Genomic DNA, 20418 nt, shown 5'->3' on the forward strand with positions numbered 1-20418 from the left:
TAGGACCCAGCTGGCAGTTTAACTCACGCTGTCTGATCCCTGTCCTCTCTGTCTGTAGCGTCTCACTTCCTCCTCCAGTTTGAGCAGCTGGTTACGGAGATCGTTCTTCTCCTCGGTCAGCCGGCTGACGAAACCAGTGAGCTCGGCGTTCTGCCTCAACAAACGCTCCGTCAGGTTGCTAGACGAGCCTCCCGCCACCAGGGCAGCGCCCTAACGACGCACAGAGAGCACATGAGTTTAGCGCAGTCAGGGCACGTTTTAGGCAAGATAACACTGAGGCACGGCGGGTAAAAAAAAAAAAAATCTTAAGAAAGCAGAGGGTCCAACATGAAATTTAACAAGGGGAAAACGGGGTCACTCACCTCCGGTATGGAAGGTATTGATGGTGCTTGCTGCAGCATAGCAACTACATCCTCCACATTGCTCTGCAGCCAGGCAAGACTCTCCCTGTCTGGCCCCTCTGTGGACAGTCTGCAAATATGACAGTCAGTTAACTAACAGAGCACACTTCGCCAGAGGAATGTATGTGGAGCTCATGGCTTATAAAGGATGGCTATGTAATACGCTGACAAGATGTTAATTTAAACAATTATTACAGTCATATTCAGTTTTCACAAGCATCTATTTGTATGTTTGTAATGAGTGAGTAAAAATACATAAAAAGAACATAAGGCTCTAAATTTTAATACACAGAAAAGCTTGGCTTTTGTGGAATTTGTTTCCTGTACATTGCTGCGTACCTGCTTGAAGCGCTGCCAGTCATACCCTTAATCTTGTTGGCTATGAGCTGCAGACGGCTGACGATGTTGTCCATGTGTTTGGAGTCGAGCTGGGTGATGTGCCCGGTGCCTAAAGCTTCATGCAGAGATGGAGTGCCAGAGCTCAGAGTGACAGCCTCCCCTGCCTTCTGCTGTAACACCCAGTCTCTGGTTCTGTCTCCAGTTTGGCCCTCAGACCTCCAGCCAGTCTGCCCCTGCTGCAGCACAAATACAACAGGATTCATTGAAACCTACTACTTTTTACTGTCTCTTATTACCCATAAGGCTGTTCCTCACACTTTGTTTATCAGTCAGACGATGAATAGGATGATCCACGAGAGTCGAAACAAGCAAAGAAGTTCGTGCAAATGTAGTTTTACGACACGTTAAGAATCTCATATTTGAATAGTCCGGTTGGCATTCAAATGATATTGTTACTCACACTTTGGGTTTTGGCCTGTTGGCTCTCTGTAGTGTCTCCTAATTTCTGTGTCAGTTCAGTTACTCTGGCCCGCAGTGCATCTCTTTCCCTTTCCAATCTCTCCACCTTCTCTCTCTCCCTGGCCAGTTGTCCCTGCAGGTCCTGAACCCTGTTCTCCAGGTGCTCCGAACGAGCTTGTGCCTCCCGGAGTGCATTCTGGTCTTTCGCTGCACTTCTCTCCAGTGTGGATCTTTCCTCCTCCCATTCACGTTTGGCCTGAACTGCCTCCAACTTCTGTCTCTCCACCTCATCCACCAACTTCACCACCTGAGTGTGTTTCTCATCCAGCTGCTTTTGGAGATTCTGTAACAATACCTCCATAGAATGCACACCTTCCTCCACCTGTTCATTTAAACAAGGGAATTTCATTTTATCACTATGCTTGACAGTCAATTATTACTCATTTGTTTCTATACAATAGGCAAAGTGAGTCAGGTTGGCATTTAAACTCTTTCTATAAATTGATGTTTGTTTTTTTTAGTTAAGCTACCACTTTGGGTTTCAGTGCTTGAAATGTAAGAAGTGCTTCACAGAACAAAAGAGGAAATTCTGTCATACAAAGGAATACATCTGATCTTGAATATACCTGGCTGCATCCTGCTTCTGCCTCCTGTATCCCTGCTGCGGCGCTGGGTCCCTGCTGAAGTGTGGGGCTAAAACTGGCCTGTTTTTGCCGGAACTGGGCGTTGAGCTCTCGTTCTCTATCCAGAGCACTGCTCAGCTCCTGGGATCGGGCTAGCTGGGACTCCAGCTGTACCTGGAGCTCTGAGGCCAGACTGCGGTGCTGGCTCCTCTCCTGTTCCAGCTGTGCTTTGAGCTGGGCTGAGTTATCACACTCCTGCTGCAGAGATGCGCTGAGCTGAGCCACACGGTTTTGCTGTTCCTCCAGAGCTAGTCTCAGGTCCTGTAGAGAAGAGCCTCTCAGTTATATACATGTTTCCTGGTTACCAGATGTTAAACAAAAGCTAAGTGTGCTATTTATCATCTTTTAACACTCTCTGTAGTTTTTTTAGCATCTGACTTGCATATAAGCTACATAAATCAAAAAATGCGTATCATTGATCCACCACTCAACCGCCTCACCTCTAGCTCCTCTCTTTCACTCTCCTCCTTTTTGTCTGATTTACACTTCTCCTTCTCAAAAGCCCATTGAAGTTCTCTTGATCTCCTCTGCTCTTCTGCCAGTTTGTCATTGAGTGCGTCAACCTCAGCAGCCTTGTCTGAGACCTCGGTCCTGTAGGAACACACAGCGTTCACACATCAGAACACTGTATCAGGAGGTGTTTTACCAGTCATTTGGCACCTTACAACCTAAAACCCAATCAAAATCTCTTCTACAGCAATGACCAAGCAACGAGAATAGTATGGGCAAACCAAATTGTTATCACAACAAACAAGCCACGTAAAAGTATTCAGTTAGGTTGCGGACTTGGTCTAAGTGCAGGAAATGATGTCAGTGACGGCAGTGTCACTTTAACTGAAGACACACATTTATCATATTGACTAAATACACTGCTGAGAAGGAGTGGTGTGAGAAGTGTGTGTACTTTGGCGTGCCTTACCGGAGTGCGTCCAGGTCTTTGAGTTGTTTATGTTGGGCCTTGAGAGTCGTCTCCAGTTCCAGTTTGGTTTGGGCCAGCTCACTCTTCAGCTCCTCTAGCACCAGTCTTTCTGAGTGAGAGACACCGTGTCCCTGGGCTGTGCCTGTTCCCCTGTCTCTGTCTCCCTGCTCCCCTGCACCCCTCTCAGCCATACCTGCACACACAGACAGATTTCATATGCAGGTCAATACAGACTCAGCTCTGTACTTCAACAAGGCCTCTTATTATTTTTCCTTCTCCTAGATGACTAGGCTGTCATTTCTACATTAAAAACGCAATTCAACATTTTCTACAGAAAGCTCCACAAAGATGTTGGTATTGTTGGGGCACTTCATGGAAGGGGAGGGAAACTGTAGTACCTGGGCTGGCCAGTTGGTGGTGCTGTTGTTGAGAGGTGATTTCTGTGTGGCTGGTGTCCAACTGTAAGTGTTCTAGCTGGGCTCTGAGCTGTCTGACCTCGGTCAGGAGACTGTTTCTGTCTGCAGTGTGTAACATGGCAAGTGCTTCCCTGTGCTGAGAATCCTGTAGATCACAAAACAGCTTGATTTTAACCGCACATACTAGTTACTACAAGTTTACACAAATTACCATCCAGTGCGGTATAACGAGAGACACATTAAATCTGAGCCCAGCTTATTTTTTACAATGTCCTGGAAAGCCCACACCAGAAAATACATTAGTTTGGGTTTATAATAATTTGTGACACATATCTATATTGATAACCTTTAAGAATTAGTTCTTTATCTATGACAGACATGACCAGAGTGACTATCGTTTTGGATCTATAACAGATTGTTGAGGATGCTGACCTGTTCAGCTAATCTGCGTTCTAATTGGTTAAGATGGATAACTGCATCACTGGTGTCCAGCAGCTCCAGATGAGAGTACAGTGCACTCTTCAGCACATCACGCTCACGTACAAACACTTGCTTCACAGCACCCAGTAGTTCTGCACGCCAGTCTCCACCCACCTGACACACACACACACACACACACACACACACACACACACATATATATAAAATGAGTATAAATCAAATTTTTTAATGCATAAATTGGCTGTAGGAAGATTTTGACAACAAGCGAGAAGTGGCGGTGTTTGTACCTGTGTTTCTCTGTTTGTCTGGATCTTGGTGATGAGCGCTTTAAGGGACTGCACAGTGTCCAGCAGAGCATCTCTCTCTTTGGTCCAGCCCTGAGGGTGGAGCTGGGCAGTGGAAGGGTGATCTCCCTCGGTCAGAGACAGCTCAGACAGAGAGAGGACCTGCATGCCTTCCTGATGGACCTCTCTCAGCAGAGTCTGTGGAAACCCAAGAGATGATTATACTGCTAAACAAGACTGACGACAAATTAACATTACATCATTGAGAATACACATTAAGATCACTGATATTACTATTATTGATATCTGAAATGGCGTGTGGCTGGTTAACCATTTCAAAAATATCTTCAGCAAACATTTAGTACAATTTACTGAGTTCATACCATGTTCATGCCTTAATGAATAAATAATAAATCAGTCAATAAACTGGTAACAATATCATCAAAATAGTCATTAGCTCGGTAAAATATGACATGTCATAAGTGCATTTTAGCTTGTCTATAAAATATCATTATTTCACAAAGTCAGTTCATGTGAGAGTTTGTAGCCAATCAAGTCATTTAGAGAAGTATCGTTTTTTAACACACCTTGATCCTGTCGGGGAGGACGTCCGGTTCGTTTTCTCTCCTCGCTCCCTCTGGTGTAGTCCTGAACTCCTGGTGCACGTTGGGCAGGTCTTGACCTGTGCGCTGACTCCAGTCGGAGCTGCTGTCTGTTGGAGCAGATCAATTTCATCACATAAAGACAATTAGCTGAGCCCGAAGGATCAGGTATATGTAGTGTAGCCTGATGGTTCTTGGTATTTTGACTTGACATTTTTGACAAGTGTCACATAGCTTGGAATGACTTACCACTTGCATAGCCATCTTTGAACTGGGATGCTGCCAGATGCTCTGATTTTGTAGAAAGAGCCTTGAAATAACATAGAACATTAATATGAATATATAAATGAATATGCAGAGATACGCTCATATTGCTTATGTTTTGATTGAGTATCAGAGGTCACATGGTTCTTAGACTATCTTAACATTTTCAGCCTTGTGGAGAGCACTCTTGTGAAGAGAGGCAAGTGTGCAACTTCAGTCAAACTCTCTGCAGCACAGTCTTTCAGCACATACTTATTCTCTGTGAGACTGGAATAAAACTCTGATCTATTCGACTGCCGGGTCATTCTAAACTTCTTCTGAACTACTGATGCTCCACAGTCACCTACAGAGTTCATGAATATTAAGGAGAAATTAGAGGTCAAGGACCTCTTAAAACATTGTGAGTGGTGAGATTGATCTGAAAAAAATAATCACTGTGTGAGAAAAGTCTCCAGTCAATACTGCGTGTGTTTTTTCATCTCACCTCTGTACTCCTTAGCTTCTCAATGACAGCTTTCAGGGCCTTGCACTCCTCCTCCAGCTCCTGGGCCTCCCTCTTTAGGTTCTCACTCTCTGATATATGCCTGGTCTCCATGTCCATGATCTCAGCAGCATGGAGTTCCTGCATCTGCTCAATCTTCTCCCTGTACTCACTGATCACCTCAGCGATCTCCTCCGAGGTGTTTTCTCTGCCTGGGCTCACGTCCACCTGGGTCCCCACGTCGATGCGCTGAACGCCTGACGTGCCACTGGCAGCAGATGAGGAGGACGACTTCTCGGACTGGACGGCCGAATTCTTTCGTGACAGAGACGGTTTGTCTTTGGAAACGCCTTTGCTCTTGCCATGGGGCTCCTGTTTGCTGTCTCCATGCTTGCCACTTTTCTTTTTGGTTTGGGATGTCTGCTGTTCCTCTCCAGATTTGGCTGTGGCCGTCCTCACCTGCTGGAGTTCTTCCCGGAGCTGAGCAATAGATAGATCTCTGACCTGTGGAGAGAAGACACATTCAGCATTATGAACAAATGCACTAAAAAGGCTTTCTTATTTTATTTATTTATATTATTATTATTATTAAAAAAAATAATAATGATAAAGAAATAAAAAGGCTTTCCACAATTCATACCAAAAAGTGCCTATCATAATAACATAATAAAAAAGAAAGACATCATATCAAATTTATGCACACAGTAAGACATCAGTAGGTATAAAAAGAACGTTTTAGTTTCTTTGTTTGTGTGCTGATAGGCAAAATGTACCTTTAACTCTTCCTGCAGTTTGTCATTGCGCTCCTTGTAGTGACTCAGCTCCTCTTTAGTGACTACAGCCTCAGCTCTGACCTCCTGAAGCTCCTGGAGAAACTCAGATGATGAAACCTCAGTTCCCTCCATTGCCTAGTTATGTGGAGGCGAAAAGTCAAAGGTTAAATCCAGAATCCCAAGAGAAGTTGTAAAGCAAATCATATGAAAAAAGTATTCATTGTGAGGATAGTCCACAACCTTACAACTATGAAATTGTTTTGTCTCATCTGATTTACTTTATCATTTATTAATTCATGTCATTCCTGCGTAATTTTGGAACTCACTTTATGGAGCTGATCCTTAAGAAGAGCTATGGCCATCTCTCTCTCCTTTAATTAAAAAAAAATGTAATGTTTTCTAAGCAAAGAAAAATATACAGTGGGATTGATGACATGGAGAGCATAGTACAGAAGAGTTTTAACATTAGCGTGGACCAACAAAACACAAAACATTTAATAGAACTTTTTTTTAAATGATGAGCAAAAAATCCTCTCTGTTCTCACGTAAAATTGTTGGTTGATTTTTTTTTTAAATTTAAATCAGCATGTTAATTTTGTCAATGGCTCCATTTATTTGCAGGTGAAAGTATTTTCAGTGTCTATACCTGTAGATCTTCCTGTAGTTTATGGCTTTGCTCCCTGTAGTTGCACAACTCAGTTTTAGTGGCTGCAGCTTCTTCTCTGACCTCCTCGAGCTCCTGCAGAAGCTCAGATACAGCAGTAGATTCCTTCTCATGTGTGCCTGAGAATGTCTGATACAAAGAGACAACAGGTCAGAGGTTACTTTAGGAGCCTGATATTTACTGCTAATTTAAATACTTCATTTGAACAGATAATGAACCGGCTCTGGCAGAAAGCCAACTGTGACGAAGCATACTATCAAGATACGGCCTGCACCTCACCTTTTGGAGATCCTCTTGAAGCTTTGCTATTGTTGTTTCTTTGATCTGGAAATGACAGTGGAAAATATGATTAAAACTGCCCATTAACTTTGATAGCTTCCATTCTTTCCCCAAAATCAGTGTCAATTTTAAATAACCAAGAAGCTTACACATAATTAATAATAGGCTTGCACATTTTGATAAGGAAATGAATGAACACAATAATCATGGTTTATTCCACTGAGTAAAGTTTACAAAGTAACACAAGCAAAAACTAAATTAATGATTACTGGAAGAAATCCTGATATACATGATGTAGTACTACTAAAACGAAACTGCAAAACTGTCTTGTTCACAAGACATTCATACTGGTCTAGATTTTTTTTTTTTTTTTTTACAGTGAAATGTCAGCAGGGTTTCAGGGTAACAGCTGGCACTGGTGTGTAAATCATACTTGTAGCTCTTCTTTTAGTTTGTGGTTGTGCTCCCTGTAGTTATTCAGCTCCTCTTTAGTGGTAGCAACCACGTGTCTGACCTCTTGAAGCTCCTGGTGAAGATCTGAAGTCTCACTTCCCTCTGTAGCCTACAGGTAAAATTCAAATTCAAACTCAAATTTTATTTGTCACACACACACAGCCATACACAGTACAACATGCAGTGAAATGCTTATTCTGACTATCTCTATCTTGCTCTTTTTTTATCATTCGGACAAAGATAAAAAACAGAATATACATAAACAAAATAAACAGATCATAAACAGAATGTAAACAGAATATAAAGAATGTAATATAAGAGAGAATTTAAAAATACAGTATAAAATATATGAGAGAAGGTAAAAAACGGGAGTAAAGTGCAGATATGTGCAGTTTATGTGGAAGGTAGTGAGCTGCGCAACACCAACATCAACATCAGGCTGAGGTAGTTTAGTGATGAATGCAGATGAATGTAGATGAATGGCCAAACATTACACGCTACAAACAGAGGTTGTTATGGTTTATGTGGTCTGTGTATACAAAACCCATTCCATATAAGGATGTGGTCTGTCATGTTGAAAGTGAACACTAATTATGATCTACTGATATCATATATGATTGTCTGTGGGAGAGTTTTACATGGTACTTACTCTATGGAGTTGATCCTTCAGCAGAGCTATGGTCATCTCTCTCTCCTTTTATTAAAAGAGAGAAAAATGCAATTAAAGTAACTGATCAAACACAATGGCTGGTAAATGTGCCATGAACAGTAATGAAAACCAGAAATTTTAGAGATTTATGGTTTGAGCTAAAAATGAGAGAGATAGAGAGAAGAGTGAACACTTTTATACTGCTTCACATTAATTAGAGAACATGCTAAACTCTTGAGCAAAACCTGTTCTCAAGATTGTACAAGTAGTTAAAAGACTTCCAATTACATGAAAGAAAACTGAAATTTAAAATCCTGTCATTTAGTTAGTATAACATACATAACTAAGTATAGCTAGTACAATGCTGATTTGTAAGAGTTTTTCAGTGTCTTATTTGTGCTTCATACCTTTAACTCCTCCTGTAGTTTGTCACTACGCTCCTTGTAGCTACTCAGTTCCTCTTTAGTGGCTGCAGCTTCAGCTCTGACCTCCTGAAGAAGTTCTGATACTGTAGCAGAGTCCTTCTCACTTGTGCCGGTCAGTGCCTGAAACAGATGAGAGATACAAATCAGAAGTGACATAAGACACCCAATATTTATTATTTGCTCAGGTTGCATTCTGAGCATGTTCCTTGGACAGATAATGAACCTGCTACGTCTGAGTGACTGGCCATCCATGACTAAGCATATTTAGACGTTCCTTACCTTCTGAAGATCTTCCTGAAGCTTTGCTATTGTTGTATCTTTGATCTGAAAATGAAGGGGAAAACCCAAATTAATAGACTATTTAGTTACTGTTTGTTCGCATGAGTTTATTACATAAAACGGAACAAAAAAAAACAGTATCACCTAGCTTCTAGTCACCAAGCTAGCACTAACTAAAGGAATATTTTTTTCAACACTATAGTCACACAGTCATCTGAAATGCAAAGATCCCAGGTTCATGACAAATTCATACTGAGTTTGTGGTAGTTCATGGTAAGTGAAAGATTACCACAGTTTCTTTAAAAGAGTTGGCATTGGTGGGTAAAGCGTACCTGTAGCTCTTCCTGTAGTTTATGGCTGCGCTCCCTATAGCTGCTCAGCTCCTCTTTAGTGGCTGTAGCTTCATCTCTGACCTGCTGAAGCTCTTGACGAAGCTCAGATACTGCAACAGACTCCTCACTTTTGTCTGCCAATGCCTGATACAGGTAAGAGAAAAAAAAAAAGATCAAAGGTTATAGTAAATGTCATGATTATTACCCATATGATGTTTTGTGCAGGTTCTATGTTCTTGAACTAAATGATGGTAGTTTGCATTGAAGCAGACTACATCTATTTCTGATACATCTCTCACCCTCCGATGATCTTGCAGCCTCTGTATTTAAGCATAATTAGTAATCTACTTCAAGTTCAAGACAGTGTTATCTCAGTGCATGCTATTTAACACTACTGGAGTGACACCCACTACATTACTGTGAGACACAATGATTCTCAAGTCCATAACAAATTACTAAAGGCTTTATATCATGTTGTACCTGTGGCTCTTCCTGTTGTTTGCCCCCCTGTTTGCCACCTTTCTTTTTTGATTTCGATGGCTTTGGCTCCTCTACAGATTTGGCCATGTCTGCCTTCACCTGCTGGAGTTCTTTCTGGAGCTGAGCAATGGATAGATCCCTGACCTGTGGGAGTCAGACACATTCATCATAATGAATGCATTAAAAAGATTAATTTCGTTTGAATCTTAAACCTGACAGTCAGTCCTGTGCTTTGGATGAAAGTTTCATTTAAAACAAAAAGGTAAATATCAACATGGGATATATGAGGTCCGTGTAAGGTTACTTGAGCATAACAAAATTATTTACATAGTAAGAATACAATATGCAGAGAACTAGCATAAAAGGTGCAAGTTTAGTTTTACTTTGCTCATACTGGATAAAGCCTACCTGTAGCTCTTCCTGCAGTTTGTCACTGCGCTCCCTGTAGCTGCTCAGCTCCTCTTTAGTGGCTGCAGCTTCATCTCTGACCTCCTGCAGCTCCTGGAGAAGCTCAGACACCGAAGACTCACTTCCACCTTTAGACTAGATTTGAGAAAAAGTCATTACAATCTATTAAATCCCACACATCTAATTAAAAATTAAACAGAAATTGAACATATTCAATGAAACTCAGATGAAATGAAGTAGCACTGTGCAGAACTGCTTTAGATTCTAAAAAGAATCAGCTGACAGACACAAAAGTATCCCAGCAGAAATCAAGCTATGGATGAATAATAAGCGAGTCACAGTTGCTTTCATGTCAGGCCAGAGACAAGCCATTTACAAACCTCAGCAGACAGCAGTTGTCTGTGCTGTACAGGTTTTGCTCTCATTTGGTTGAGCAGGTCCATGAGTACAGCTAGTCTTCTCTCATACTCCACCACCTCCTCCTCAGAGCTGGACAACAGCTGCTTTTGAAGTTCTTGGTCTTTCTGCATGCCACTCAATCCCTCCTCAAGCTCTTTGAGTTTTTCTGTCAACAGGCCCACCTTCCCCACAGGCACTGCTTTAGACTCCCTGACCTCTCCTCTGGTGCGTACCACCTCCAGCACCACATCGGGTTCCACCGCATCTTTTGTGACCTCACTGTGGAGTTCTCTGGATTGGGCCTGGACAGCTCCAAGTTGCGCCTGGCTCACAAGCAAAGCAGCCACCTTCTCCCTGAGTTTCTCCTCAAGCTCTGAGATCTTGTGCTGAAGGGCCTCAGCATCAGCCTGAGCTTTCTCTACTCTAACCCTGCAGGAGTTAAGTTCAGAGTCCTTCTCCTCTATACACAGTTCCAACTCCTCCACACGTCGTGTTAAGTCCGCCACTCTAGAGCTAGCACTCTGCTCCAGCGCCTGCACTTGAGCCTGCACCACCACAAAGGCCGCAGTCTTTTCCCGTAAGGCCTCCTCCAGCTCAGCCACTGACTTCTCGTTCTGCCTCCTGGCAAATGCCTCTGAGGCCTCCTCCTGTAAAGTTTCATATCTAGAGAGCAAAGAGCTGTGGTCAGCTTTGAGTGTGTCAAGCTCCTTGGTGACTTCATCCATCTTTTGCTTCATCTCGTCGTACTCCTCCTTGCTGGGGGTTGAATCGTCTTGAGCTGGAAGATACTCCTCAGGCTGCTTGTGCTCGATGTTAGAGAGTTCTTGCTGGAGTTTCTCAATGACAGCACTGAGCTGGTCAATCTCCTCTTCACTATTCCTTTTCAGGCGTTCTTGCTCACTCGACATGTACTCCACTTTTGATTCAAGTTCCCTCAGTAACTCATTCTTCTCCTCAATCACCTGAAACATTCAGAAATAAAATGTGAAAGATCAGATATGCATTGTGCCATAACTATGAGCTTTCATCAAATCCTGCAAGGCCAGCTCTCCCAGCTCTGTCTAAGACACTAACTGTCCTAGGAGGATTGGAGTTAACATTTCAATCTGACGGCTGAATATCTGGGTAGGCACAGAAGCTGGAGCAGATCTTCAGGACTCGGAGTAGGAACCTTGAACTTTGGTACATCCATTAATGGTCCCACCTAAGAATCAGGGGCATGCTGATGGACAAACATTCAACCATTAGTGATTGTATGTGAAAAGGTATTGTATTCTTTAAACATTTTCAAGAACTTTAGTATGCATCAAATCATTCTATTTAAGCCTAATTCAAGCTATTTATAGCTTTCTTTGCCCTTCAGAAGTTTGATTCTGCTCCCAACTCTTAAGTGTTGCCTTCAAATCAAGTACAAAGAGGGCAGAGGATACTGTAAAAAAAACAAAAAGAAGAGAGAGAGAGAGAAGGAATGCCACCAAGACAACACTATTCAATCCGAGCGAGCCTTGATGGCATTCATTTTCTTTTAAATGACAAGGGGAAAAAAAAACAATCCTCATGCTCTCTGAGGACTCACAAACTCAAACAAATACATATATTTAATGAGAGCAAGGTGCAATAAGGAAATTACACTATCACACTCAAGCTACACGGCAACATGCCAATCCCTTGCACTCTTTAAATAAATTTGATCATTTTTTGCTACTTTTATCTTCAATAATCATTTTGGTTACACCACAAAAGTAGTACGATTTTAATGGTACAAAAATAGCAAAAAATGATCCGGAGGGCAGTAATGATACCACAGCAGAAATGTTAAAAAGAAAGGGTAGTATAGTAACTGCTTACAACCTTTTAACACAAGGGGTGTTTTAAAGGAATTGGGTTTCACACCACACACGGGCTCACGGGCACTGATATATACATATGCACATGTGAACAGGTCAACAGGTGTGCCGTCCCTCACGTATATGTATATCGATGTTACCTTGTTATCAGGTGTTGCTTCCGTGTGTTGAAGCTTAGCGATCTGTTCATTAAGAATCGCTATTTCCCTGTCCTTCTCCTCCAAGACCTTCAAGAGTTAGAAATTATAGTATAATGTTGTTTATAAGCCATGTTATATCCTGTTGGGATGGGACCTTTGTATATATTAGGCTACAGTAGTTGTGGTCACAACTTAAGCGAAATCTTTGGTATGTTTGCACTTGTGTTACCCTCTATTGCGGTTGGTGGACTATAGGGCACTAGGAACCTTAGAAACCTTATGGGTGCTTGCAGTGTTCCTAGTGTTTTTCGGATCACAAACACATGGTCCCATCTTGGACCATGTTTTCACAGTTGTGTCTTATGATCGTAAGGTTTTGTTAATGCTTCTCAGTTAAGACAATTTGCGATTTGGTACCATGGATTAGGCTTTCCCTTGAGCACAATATCTGGTCATATACTCGGCCAGGTCAGTGCTGTCTTTGCTGGTACTAGTGAGAACAGGTTAAACGGGTCCATATGTAAGGCTTGTATAAGATGGCTGACTGAAGTCTGTGCTCACCCTCAGTAGGTTATCTTTAGCAGCCAGGTCCTGCTGTTGGGTGCTCAGCTCTTTCCTCTGAATCTCAAGTTGCATATGGAGCTGCTGCACCTCTTCACTCTTATTCTCCAGCTCCTCCCGGAACTGCTCCAGCTGCTCCTCCAGGTTACAGATCTGAGCATGAGCAGTTGGAAAGGTTCGTCATCTGTGTTTGTTAGTTTCTAATGTAATAGACAGCATATACTGTAAAAGTGGACAAAGCTAGATAAGGTTAATGAGCATGGAAGAATCCAATTTGGCCTGTTCATGGCTGTTTTTCTAAATAAAATCCCTGGTATCCCAGGGATTGGCTGTGGTTAGCTCTGGAACTGAATGCATTTACATTGTCACATAAGGGCAAGGCCCGATAAGGAGGTACCTCTTTCTCCTTCCTGTCCAAAGCCTCCCTCTCCGTCTGCAGCTGAGCCTCCAGCGTGGCATCCAGCGTCTCAGTCATGGATGCATGCTGCTTATTCTCCTCCACCTGCACACACAGTATAGATAACTTAAAAAGGACTAAGCCGCCTTGGGCAAAAACAAGTTCTCAATACATTGACATGTCCCCTATTGACAAAACTACACACTGTGACGCACACATTTCACACTGTCTTAGCTCCACAGAAAGCGTATGTCTCCCTTAGGTCATCCACAAAGACATTTACACACAAAAACACACACACTTAAAACACCCATAATGGTGCATATTAGCGGCCACAACACCTACGCTACAGCACTTTGCTATTAAATTGCCAAGATAACGGTAAGACGTGTTTGGCTCTTCTCTTCAGCATTCTACAGTACAGAATAATGATAAAGCAGAAGAGTGTATTGTTTTGCACACACGCAGCCTACAATCTTTCTCTTTCTGTGCCTTACAGTCACACACCCCCAACGTCTCCAAGCACACAGAGACAATTTCAGTGGAATAACCTTGACTGTTAAATAGCCCCAGCCATGCATCATGAGGTACTCTCTCTAGCATCAGAGGCGGAGTAGCACTCACTCTGTGCAGTGACTCGCTGCTGGCAAGCAGGGCCTGCTCCAGCTCCCTCACACGAGCTCCCAGTTTCTCAATCTCCTCATCGCGCTCCTCCACATCTCGCTGCAGCTGCTCTGATCTCAGTAGCAGCTCGCTGCACCAATCCGTCTTCTCTTGTAGCTGGTTAGTCAGCTGATCCACCTGCCCAGAGAGAGAGGGAGAGAGAGAGGGAGAGAGAGAGGGGGGAGGGAGGGAGAGAGAGAGAGAGAGAGAGAGAAAGAGAAGAGAGGGAGAGGGGGGAGGGGGTGGAGGTTTGAGAGAGGTTCAGATGACGTCAAAGGAGAACACGGCTGCACATCACAGGTTGGTTTAGGCAAGGAAACACTCATGTTAGCTTGCCTGGCAACAGATTTGTACTAGATAATGAGTGTACAGAAGGAAAAATATTTTGCCATTTAAAAATCACTATTTCAGTACAAAAAAATTCTAATTTACTCTACTGCATATTTACATATTAGTATACATATGTAAATGAAAGTCTGATTAGTGTACTAATTAAGTCTAAATTTTAATAATTAAATAAATATACAAGCAAACAATTAAATAAATAAACAAATAAATAAATAGACAAACACTCTAACCATCTATTTTTTTCCACTGGATATGAAAAAATGTTGACATTTTATTTACTACTGAACATAAAAAAATGCTTAACCTGCAGTTTGTCAAAGGCAGTGGCGAGGCAGTATAACATTCAGACCTGTATGATTCATTATGTACATAAATGCGACACATAGACCAGGCAAAGGAGAATATGAGAACCACCAACACTAGCTTGACACAGTTCTGGTCTGACGAGTGTGATATCATATTCTATTTGCTTGTGCAATTCTGCCTGGAATTGTTTGGGATGACACAGGTCCTGTAACCCGGGTAAGAGGGGAAAAAAACAGTGTTTCTATTGGGTGATCGACTCCGTCCATTGTGAGAGAACAAAGAAGGGCGAAACTTTCTTTTTGGGTCTCTCAGGTAACAAAAAAAGAGATAATTCTATACCTCTATGTTTCTCTGTTCATTGCTGGGCTGTTGCTTTTGGGAATTTTTCAGCTGCTGTTCCAATTTCTGGATTTCCTGCTGGAAGACGTCTCTTTCATGCTCCCTGTCGATGGCTTGCTCCTGTGAATGACCATAATAACATTTAATAAATGATCCAAAAATTTCTTTGCTTTGACACTTCTATCAGGTCTAATAGATTAAATCAAACTCCAGTGTACTAAACTACATTTGAACCACAGAATCTAAACAATAATCTATACTACTGTAAAGAGATTCTTATATTCAGGATTAACTCTCTAATCTCTTGGTAATTAAAGAGCACAGGTCTTCAGAGCGCTAACACCTGGGATCTCATGCTAAATGTCTCATGTGCCTTAACATTTCAAGTCAAGACCTGCACTTACATCTAGGAACTTTCTATTCTTCTCCAACTGTTTCTCCAGGGCCTGGATCTGTTGCCTCAGGTCTGCACTCTCCACTCTGTGAGCATTCTCCAACTCGATGACTTTACTGACTTGATCTTCCAGCTCAGCTTCCAGAACCTTCATCTGTTTGAGCAGCTCACTGTTCTCCTTCTCAGCCTGCCGCTGAACCTCCACTTTCTCCTTCATAAGTTTTTCTGTCTCTTCCAGGAGGTCTGAAATGGGAGAGCCATCAAAAGACTTCTATAAAAATGGAAGACCATGATTCAAGATTTCCACAAGTAACGGATCTGAGTCAATTTAAATGAAAGGGAAGCAAAAATGGAGGCGTTGTTGCTGTTTAGCCAACATAGCTGACAATCTAGTTAATTTACTAAAGGATTTTTCATTAATGTCCCAGTGGTTTTAGACACAGTGGACTTTATAAAGCTTGTATCACACATAAAGAAATACAAAAGCAACTGCAGACACACAAACAAAAAAAGTTATGCCTTATATTCTTATTTCCACATTACTGCAATATTTCTATGCATGAGTTTCACTGCAACAGGTTCTCCATTTCCACATCCTACAACACATTAGACAGGACAAATCCCGCTCCACGATATTCCCCCATTTAGTGCACATCCAATCACATGATTTTTTTCAATACCCACTGTCACCACGGAACCAATCCACAGAGCTCCACTGGGGAGGAGAGCAAGCTCCACGGTGTTAAAACAGAAAAAGGATAAGAAAGTGCAGAGACAAAAGAAAACAGCTGAAAAAAACAACAACTGCGGTCTTCATGCCAAATGTGCATTTTCAGGCAGGGGGAAATATCCGTAATTGAGCAACCATCCTACCTCTGAGTAAAGAATGCTACCAATGTTAACAATGTTAAGAGGAAATCAGATACTGCAGGTAGAAGATGATTGCCAATTAGGGTACTGATTAAGCAAATGTGCTGATTATATTTTCTGCTTTTACTCATGCTAAAATATTTCAATCAACCTAAAAAAACAAAAAAAATAATACACAAAACACAGAGAGTGTGATATTAAATGAATTAGGACTAAATTAAAAGCTTCAGCAGCAGTTAGTGAATCAGTGAGCCCATAGCAAGCAAGCCCCAAGCCATCATAACGGTGCTTGATCTGAGTTTAGTCGGTGACTGCCACTCAGTTAGAGACAATGACACAGAAATATTGGCCATGCCCAAAGTGAACACACCTGCTTCAGGTGCTGCATCGACTGCAGCTTCAACTAGGCCTGGAGAGAATAAATGAAAAAAGCAAAATATTTCAACATGCTCTTAAGTATAAAACAGAACTTGAAGAGAAGGAAGCAGAGAGAAGAGGATAAGAGTGGAAACATGATAAGACAATAAGTGATGGTGTGAGTGAGCGCATCTACAGAGACACAGCCAAAGTTTTGAGGGAAAGGGTGAAGGTTCTTGTGTTTGGAAAAAGTCTTCCTTCGTTTGGTGCCTCAGTCTAGGCATACTTACCACATCAGTTGGCTTTCTTCACTTTATCAGCAGTTTCCTGCAATCTCAGTACCCATGTGAGACCTTGCGTATGCATATAGCTATTTGCTATTCAAAATGCTGAAGTTGCAGTGTAGCTTCACTCAGAACCTTTTACATTAATGAGTGATTAATATTATCGTATCTAGATGATCTCCGTTTTTGAGTCACATTAAAATTAGTGTTATTAACCTTTACACATAAAGCTAATTAATCTGAATCTATCAGAGCGATCACTTTGTCACAACTTAAGCAAAACAATCCATCTCATTCAGAACTTAGTGGTCATTCAGGCTGTAAACAAAACAGTAAATAAAGACCTCAAATCAAAATACATCTTTGTCAAATCCATCAGAAAAAGACCTCTTAATGAAGGTTAATAAACAATCCTGTCACTTTTGGAGAACACTGTTTTGTGCTGAAGTCACATCACTGCTGGTCTTTGCATCATTTAGATACAACCTTTGAGTCTAAGTCAACCATGTAATTCACTGTAATCCTCATAAGGAAGACTGGCACCTTGAACTTTCATTCTCATTTCACCTTCACTGTAGACAAATTCTCTCACAGCTTCTCAGTGAAGAGGAGCATATCTATATTAGGATCACAGCTGCTATAATAGAATTGTTATGTTTTTACTTTTGAACACTTTGAGGACTTTGGATGGAATTTACTCTAATCCATGGAACTTCATCTGATCTCTGTAGCAGATACGGCCGAACAGCTGAAGTGGAAGACTTCGTACAGATTCATTTTAAATTAACCATTCTTGAAAATCAATATAAACCTAAATTTTTCCCATCACCATCAACAATGTGTTCCGATGATTTGCTATGTCCTGTTTTTTTATTTTTTACATTCCGTCATTGTCTTTGTGCTTAATATGATGAAATAAAAAACCAAAGTGGTCACATAAACCTATTACAGGAGATTGAGCATTCAGGCCATGACACATAGTTACACAAGTCATTCATGGATTGTTACTGATCCCACGCTGAAATTAGTGTCTACGCTGAGAATTTTACAGTTTAAATGTATATCGAACACAGGTGACTGAATTGGGGTTAAATTTAGTTGGGTTATGAAATGGTTAAGCTCCACTAAGCTTGCTGATGATCTGGGCCTGCTGGAGCTCTGTGCTAATAAAAGAAAAGGAGAGCAGCAGGATACGTACGCAGCTCGCGGGACCCGGCCCCATCCCTCATGGCGTCCTGTTGCCGTGACAACAGCTCTTTCTCCTGTTGCATCTGCTGCCGCTCCAATTCCAGCTCCTGCAGGCGGGTGCTGGTCAAATGTAGCTCTTGCTCCAGGTGCAGCTGTAACTCCTCCTTCTGTCGGACCTGCTTCTCCAGGGCCGCCCTCTCCCCTGTGTAGCCATCAATCAGTCCTGTTGAACACAGGTGATGCCGTCAGCAGAGACATGCACAGACACATGGGAGACATGAAGCAGCTCACTGCTTCTCTTTCTGTTCTGTGCCCTCTGTATGTCTCTGTATTTTAAACTACACAGCAAATAACTGTGCTTCAGTGTATTCCATACAGCATGGCCTACATGGACAGTAGCCTTTTTTTGATTATTTAGCCTAACTTTTCATGCTTATTGACACAAAAACAAAATTATACATGTGGAATAATATTCAGTCAAAATACAGAACTAGTTCATATTATGGGAGGATAAAACATTTGAATTGAAAGACTTACTCAATAGCAAAGGTAATCAAAACAGAGTCAGTCTCTCTCTCTCTCACATACACACACACACACACACACACACACACACACACACACAAAGGGGCATCTAACCTCAGAGTAAACAAATTGGGCAAGGTGAATCACAATAATGCCAGACAGTGTTAGTTTGACGAGCTGTAGATTTTGCTTCACATGGTGAGCCATTATTGCACAAATTTATTGCAGGTCACTGCACATTCCCATTACCACGTCATTCAAATGTACTGCTGCTTTCACTGTAAAAATGTATCACCCAAAGCAGCCTACAATGCTACATTTGGCCACACCAAAAGATAAAAGTGAGATGATAAAGATAGACCTGGATATTAACACACCTGAATGACAGTTATTCCTAAAAAAAAAACAAACAAACAAACAAAGTTTTGCCTTTGGACCCTGAACACATTAGGCTGAGAAATGATACTATCACATAATACACATAAAACAGTCCTGACAACTGATGGGTGACGAGAATATCAAACAGCATGTGACTGCTCCACTCAGGGTCTTTCAGATTAATGCTGTACACAGAGAGATGAGGAGAGAGAGCAGGACTGGACATGCTGCAGTACAGCGGGAGAGGTGATGGTATGTGTTGCTACATCAGCCCATACAGTGTGTGATACAGTCTTTAATGCTTTGGTTCTTGACATTCTTAAATAATTATTTTAAAAGTACCCCACCATCGCTCTGTTTTCTTTCATTAAATATCAAACGATCCTAAGTTTCGATCCCCAAAGCAAATCCACAACTTATTAAACAAATACTAATTACCATGAAAGCACTGTTTACGGTTCGGGAAACACGTCACTTTGAAACAGTAACCCTGCTATGTCATTTTGACACTTCTGATTAAGAAGCATAGAAAAGAAAATGACAAAGAACAAGTTGTGTGCCACATTATGGAATGCTGTTGACACCCAAGACCAGAACCTCACCTTGGCATTATTCTCAGATGACAAGAATAAAAGTCATATAGCATATCCATTCATGTGGTACACCCACTGTCGCTCATGTTGTTGGCGGGGTTAGGCCAAATCAAAAAGCACTTAAACGCTCTTGAAATACAGCTTTGAAGTATGTGGAAACGCACTGGATTCAAAGAAATGCATACATGATGGGTAAATAAGTTGGTTATTGCATGACGGCCTATCCGGGACAGTTCTATGGTTGAGACAGAACAGTGTTTTACAAAGCTCTTTACAAAGTTTTACGAACTCCAAGCATTGAATAAGTGTCCCAGAGGGAAAGCCAGTGTACACGCATCTCACAGAAACAATTTCATCGACAATTTCACGTGCACCGCAGACCAATCGACCACAATCCTGACAATAATTATCCCAGCACTGTAATTAATCACATGTAAATAATGTCAAAGCACCAAAAACAAGTCTAAAGTATTTGCCATTTGCGTCGGAAACACCTCAGATAAGCCAGTTCTCTTGTCAGCCGAAACCTGTTTTTCACTACACACCTAAAACTATTAGTGACTGGCTCCCTTAGAGAGAGTCATTATTGCAGCCTGTCATTCACCACCAGAGTCTTGTTTAAACACATGACAGTAAATGACAGCAGAGCACACATCACATAAAACAAAGATCATTCAAGGAACAGCTCCTTGCTCATGTGCAAGCTGAACTTCAAACAGTTGTAATCCCAACGGCACCAGAGGCTGGAGAGCTTCTGAACACACACACTAACTTTTTTTTTTTTTTTTAAAAATGACA

The 20418-nt window shown here is 41.7% G+C and overlaps 1 protein-coding gene across 1 annotated transcript in view; it reads right to left on the bottom strand.

Annotated features, from left to right (window-relative positions):
• The window catches only part of akap9 (A kinase (PRKA) anchor protein 9), a 58059-nt gene that overhangs the window by 2654 nt on the left and 34987 nt on the right, over positions 1-20418 (bottom strand). The window contains exons 24-55 of the mRNA XM_030788496.1: positions 18135-18347; positions 15436-15668; positions 15032-15151; positions 14000-14176; positions 13376-13480; positions 12979-13131; positions 12418-12504; positions 10412-11392; positions 10032-10166; positions 9624-9767; positions 9144-9287; positions 8812-8856; positions 8515-8652; positions 8108-8152; positions 7439-7567; positions 7006-7050; positions 6709-6855; positions 6389-6433; positions 6063-6197; positions 5293-5793; positions 4794-4854; positions 4530-4654; positions 3946-4140; positions 3650-3811; positions 3200-3362; positions 2802-2994; positions 2323-2473; positions 1826-2143; positions 1201-1581; positions 741-976; positions 363-471; positions 28-210 (exon numbers count right to left, since the gene is read on the bottom strand). Of these exons, the coding sequence (XP_030644356.1) occupies positions 28-210; positions 363-471; positions 741-976; positions 1201-1581; positions 1826-2143; positions 2323-2473; positions 2802-2994; positions 3200-3362; positions 3650-3811; positions 3946-4140; positions 4530-4654; positions 4794-4854; positions 5293-5793; positions 6063-6197; positions 6389-6433; positions 6709-6855; positions 7006-7050; positions 7439-7567; positions 8108-8152; positions 8515-8652; positions 8812-8856; positions 9144-9287; positions 9624-9767; positions 10032-10166; positions 10412-11392; positions 12418-12504; positions 12979-13131; positions 13376-13480; positions 14000-14176; positions 15032-15151; positions 15436-15668; positions 18135-18347 (5999 nt within the window). The remainder of the gene's footprint in view (positions 1-27; positions 211-362; positions 472-740; positions 977-1200; positions 1582-1825; positions 2144-2322; positions 2474-2801; positions 2995-3199; positions 3363-3649; positions 3812-3945; positions 4141-4529; positions 4655-4793; positions 4855-5292; positions 5794-6062; positions 6198-6388; positions 6434-6708; positions 6856-7005; positions 7051-7438; positions 7568-8107; positions 8153-8514; positions 8653-8811; positions 8857-9143; positions 9288-9623; positions 9768-10031; positions 10167-10411; positions 11393-12417; positions 12505-12978; positions 13132-13375; positions 13481-13999; positions 14177-15031; positions 15152-15435; positions 15669-18134; positions 18348-20418) is intronic.

The sequence above is a fragment of the Chanos chanos genome, chromosome 12, assembly GCF_902362185.1.
Source record: "Chanos chanos chromosome 12, fChaCha1.1, whole genome shotgun sequence".
Classification (NCBI taxonomy): domain Eukaryota; kingdom Metazoa; phylum Chordata; class Actinopteri; order Gonorynchiformes; family Chanidae; genus Chanos; species Chanos chanos.